This window comes from Cebus imitator, unplaced genomic scaffold, assembly GCF_001604975.1.
Source record: "Cebus imitator isolate Cc_AM_T3 unplaced genomic scaffold, Cebus_imitator-1.0 Scaffold434, whole genome shotgun sequence".
Lineage (NCBI taxonomy): Eukaryota > Metazoa > Chordata > Mammalia > Primates > Cebidae > Cebus > Cebus imitator.
Window position 1 is genome coordinate 1333877 of NW_016107749.1, and position 4130 is coordinate 1338006.

Here is a 4130-nt window from a genome sequence, read left to right on the forward strand (position 1 = left end):
AAAATAATATCTGTGCATTGCCTGGCACATCACAAACCCTCAATTGATGGCATTTAGTTAACATTATTTTGCTTTAAAAAAGTGGGCGTCTAAGCGCCGCCGGGTCAGGCAGGGGACACTCAGAAATCCGAACTGCAGCCGGGCGCGGTGGCTCAAGCCAGTAATCCCAGGACTTTCGGAGGCCGAGGCGGGCTGACCACCTGAGGTCGGGAGTTCGAGACCAGCATAACCAACATGGAGAAACCCTGTCTCTAATAAAAACACAAAATTAGACGGGCATGGTGGCGCATGCCTGTAATCCCAGCTACTTGGGAGGCTGAGACAGGAGACTCGCTTGAACCTGGGAGGGGGAGGTTACGATCAGCCGAGATCGCGCCATTGCACTCCAGCCTGGGCAACGGGAACGAAACTCCGTCTCAAAAACAACAACAAAAAGAAATCAGAACTGCACAGACAACACTGGAACTAACTGAATGTTAAATCAACCTTAACTGGCCAGAAGAAACTAGATCACGGACGGTCAGATCCTTCCATCCACCCCCTCGCCCCTTTCACCTTTGCCCCCCTTCTCCTCTTCCGACACAGTCTCAAACCCGAAGTGCGTTTCCGTTGCCCGCTTCTCTTGGGACAAGAGCCGCGCACTTAGTGGGGCCCCGGGCCAAGAGCTACGAAGCCCGAGGAGCTGACAGCCCCGCATCGCCCGCGACCACCTACGACCGCAACAGTTCCATAGAGCCAAGCTTCTGGGGGCCGCCATCTTGGTACTCGAGTTACAAGGGCCAGAAGGTACGCCGTGTTGCGTCACCAGACGAACGACGGCGGCTGGGCGGAAACATTATTAGCCGAAAGCGCCCTGAAATCTGATACTGAGGTCTGCAGGCAACATCTCTAGGACACGAATCCCTTCCTCTCTCTCTTCTCAAATTGAATTTACAATTCACCAGGAATGAGGGGAGCTCTAGGGGAACCCTGGGTCACTTCTTAGTGGCCATGTCTCTGAATCCTGCTAGGCAGAAGAGTACTAACTCGTAAGACATCCAGGAACTCTTGTTTTCTGTTGCAGAAGGGGGAAATTGAGGCATGGTGTGGTTTAAAACCCAAGATCACGGGCCAATTCCTGCACACTTTGTTGAGTGTAAGAGTCACCTGGTTTAAGTTTTAAAATGCAGATTCCTGGGTTTCTAACAACCAGAGATTTTGAATCAATACATCTAGCATATATTCCTTTAATCTCTGTTTAAACAAACTGGTGATTCTCATGCAAGAGATTTGCAGACAATTCTTAAGAAACATACGCCAGACTACTATGAGAAATAAACATAGGACAGACTTCTTTGGTCTGTCCATTTTATGAACTTAGGAAGCTCATAAATGGGAACGAAAGCGCTGGTCCACTTAGCAAGCCAAAACCAAACACCACTCACTTGGTCTCCTGCTGACACAAAGCCACATTCCTAGCTCCAACTGGCATGTTATGAGTGTTTTACTTCAGCCCCAGATTTTCACTCTTTTTTTTAATGGAAAGGGTAATGTGGACCATCTTGTGCAAAAGAAAGAATGGATGTCGTTGAGTTTCGCTTGGATTACTGTATGTTTCTGCTTTCATTCCATTTTAAATGTATGTTTCCTGTAAATATTTCACGAGGAGAAAGCGCCAATAGGAGAAACTATTTTGAAATGAAAATTCTCTTCTTGGTTTAATATAGCCTGACAGATGGACACCTACCGCTCTCATTTGGGAAGTACTGCACTGGGATTTCTGTTTCTTTCTCTCTTATTTTAAGAATGATAGAAGATCCTCGTTGGTATAGTAATGAGAGAAAAAAAAGGAATAATACAAGGGAGAAATGACTCATCCATGTACTCATGGTTCTCATGTCTTTGTTAAAAGAAATAAAGTGGCCAGGCGCAGTGGCTCATGCCTGTAATCACAGCACTTTGGGAGGCTGAGGGGGCAGATTGCATGAGGTCAGCAGTTTGAGACCAGCGTGGCTAACATGGTGAAACCCTGTCTCTACTAAAAATACAAAAATTAGCCAGGCGTGGTGGTGCACACCTGTAGTCCCAGCTATTTGGGAAGCTGAAGCAGGAGAATCGCTTCAATCTGGGCGGCAGAGGTTGCAGTGGGCAGAGATCATGCCACTGCACTCCAGCCTTGGAGACAGAGTGAGACCCGTCTCAAAAAAAAAAAAAAAGGGATTAGTATCTAACTTCTTTTATTCCATTTAAACCGTTAATTCCAAGAAAGTAATTTATTTATATACTTATTAATGTCTTTTATACTGTGTAACAATAAATAAGGAGCCACAAAGGGCCCAATTCTTGATTTTTATTTATTTTTTTCTTTTTTGAAATTATGTTTCGTTCTTGTTACCCAGGCACACCGCAACCTCTGCCTCCCAGGTTCAAGGGATTCTCCTGCCTCAGCCTTCTGAGTAGCTGGGATTGCAGGCACCCACCATCACTCCCGGCTATTTTTTTTTTTTTTTTTTTTGAGTCGGAGTTTTGCTCTTGTTACCCAGGCTGGAGTGCAATGGCGCAATCTCGGCTCACCGCAACCTCTGCCTCCTGGGTTCAGGCAATTCTCCTGCCTCAGCCTCCTGAGTAGCTGGGACTACCAGTGCCCGGCACCACGCCTGGCTAACTTACGTATTGTTAGTAGAGACGGGGCTTCAGCATATTGGCCAGGCTGGTCTTGAACTCCTGACTTTGTGATCTGCCCACCTTGGCCTCCTAAAGTGCTGGGATTATAGGCATGAGTCACCGTGCCCGGCCCCACATATGTGATTTTCTAAATCTCACTGTGTTTGTAAAATGGGAAACTGCTTATCTCATAGGTAAGAACATCACTTGTTACCTATGTGATAATGGGAAAATTATCTGAACTTTTGGAGTCCATTTTCTCATCTTTAAATTTATTTTATTTAGGGACAGAGTCTTGCTATGTTACCCAGGCTGGACTCCCGGGCTCAAGTGATCATCCCTCCTCAGCCTCCTGATCTGGGACTACGGGTACACTCAGCCTAAAATTTAGTTATTGTGAGGATTAAATGTGATAGTCCATGTTAACAGCTGTTAAATATAATTTATAGGAGCCTATTGGTTTGCACTGAGCTTCAGCACAATAGACCAAACCAAAACAGAGTTACTCAAGGTCAAGTTCTACCCAACCATGCCTAAACTAAGTTGTTTATCTGACCTTCTGATAAATCACCAAATTCCCAAACAGGTCAGTTTTAGCCCGCATAAGGAAGTCCATTCTGCTTAAACCTTTACGAGAAAAGTAACTTTGAAATGACTAATCTGCTTTTCGTTTTATGTTCCTACTTCTTTTTTTTTTTTTTTTTGAGCCAGAGTCTCACTCTTGTTGCCCAGGCTGGAGTACAATGGCACGATCTCAGCTCACTGCAACCTCCACTTCCCGGTTCAAGCCATTCTCCTGCCTCAGCCTCCCGAGTAGCTGGGATTACAGGCATGCACCCCCACGCCTGGTTAATATTTTGTATTTTTGGTAGAGACGGAGTTTCTCCCTGTTGGTCAGGCTAGTCTCGGACTCCCCACCTCCAGTGATCTGTCTTATACTCCCTAAGTGCTGGGATTACAGGCATAAGCCACTGCGTCCGGCTTATTATTATTATTATTTTATTTATTTATTTATTTTTGAGATGGAGTTTCACTCTTGTTACCCAGGCTGGAGTGCAATGGCACAATCTCGGCTCACCGCAACCTCCGCCTCCTGGGTTCAGGCAATTCTCCTGCCCCAGACTCCTGAGTAGCTGGGATTACAGGCACGCGCCACCATGCCCAGCTAATTTTTTGTATTTTTAGTAGAGACGGGGTTTCACCTTGTTGACCAGGATGGTCTCGAACTCTTGACCTCGTGATCCACCTGCCTCGGCCTCCCACAGTGCTGGGATTACAGGCTTGAGCCACCGCGCCTGGCCTATTATTATTTTTTTAAGACAGGGACTGCCTCTCTGTCATTCATACTGGAGTGTACTGGCACTATCATATCTCATTGCAACCTCCAACTGCTGGGCTCGGACGATCCTCCCACCTTAGTTTCCTGAGTAGCTAGGACCTAGGACTACAGGTGTGCAGCCACAGCCAGTATGCTTGGCTAATTTTTT

General features: G+C 46.2%; 1 protein-coding gene across 5 annotated transcripts in view; it reads right to left on the bottom strand.

Annotated features, from left to right (window-relative positions):
- Positions 1-801, bottom strand: part of COQ5 (coenzyme Q5, methyltransferase) — a 29210-nt gene extending 28409 nt beyond the window's left edge. For 2 of the 5 annotated variants that reach the window (XM_017510241.2, XM_017510240.2), the window contains exon 1: positions 556-799. In XM_017510241.2, coding sequence (XP_017365730.1) covers positions 556-757 — 202 coding nt within the window. In that variant the 5' untranslated portion in view covers positions 758-799. Of the gene's footprint in view, positions 1-555 lie in introns of all 5 variants that reach the window. The other 3 variants (XM_037731953.1, XM_017510238.2, XM_017510239.2) reach the window with 3 other exon arrangements.
- Positions 802-4130: the final 3329 nt, after the last annotated feature.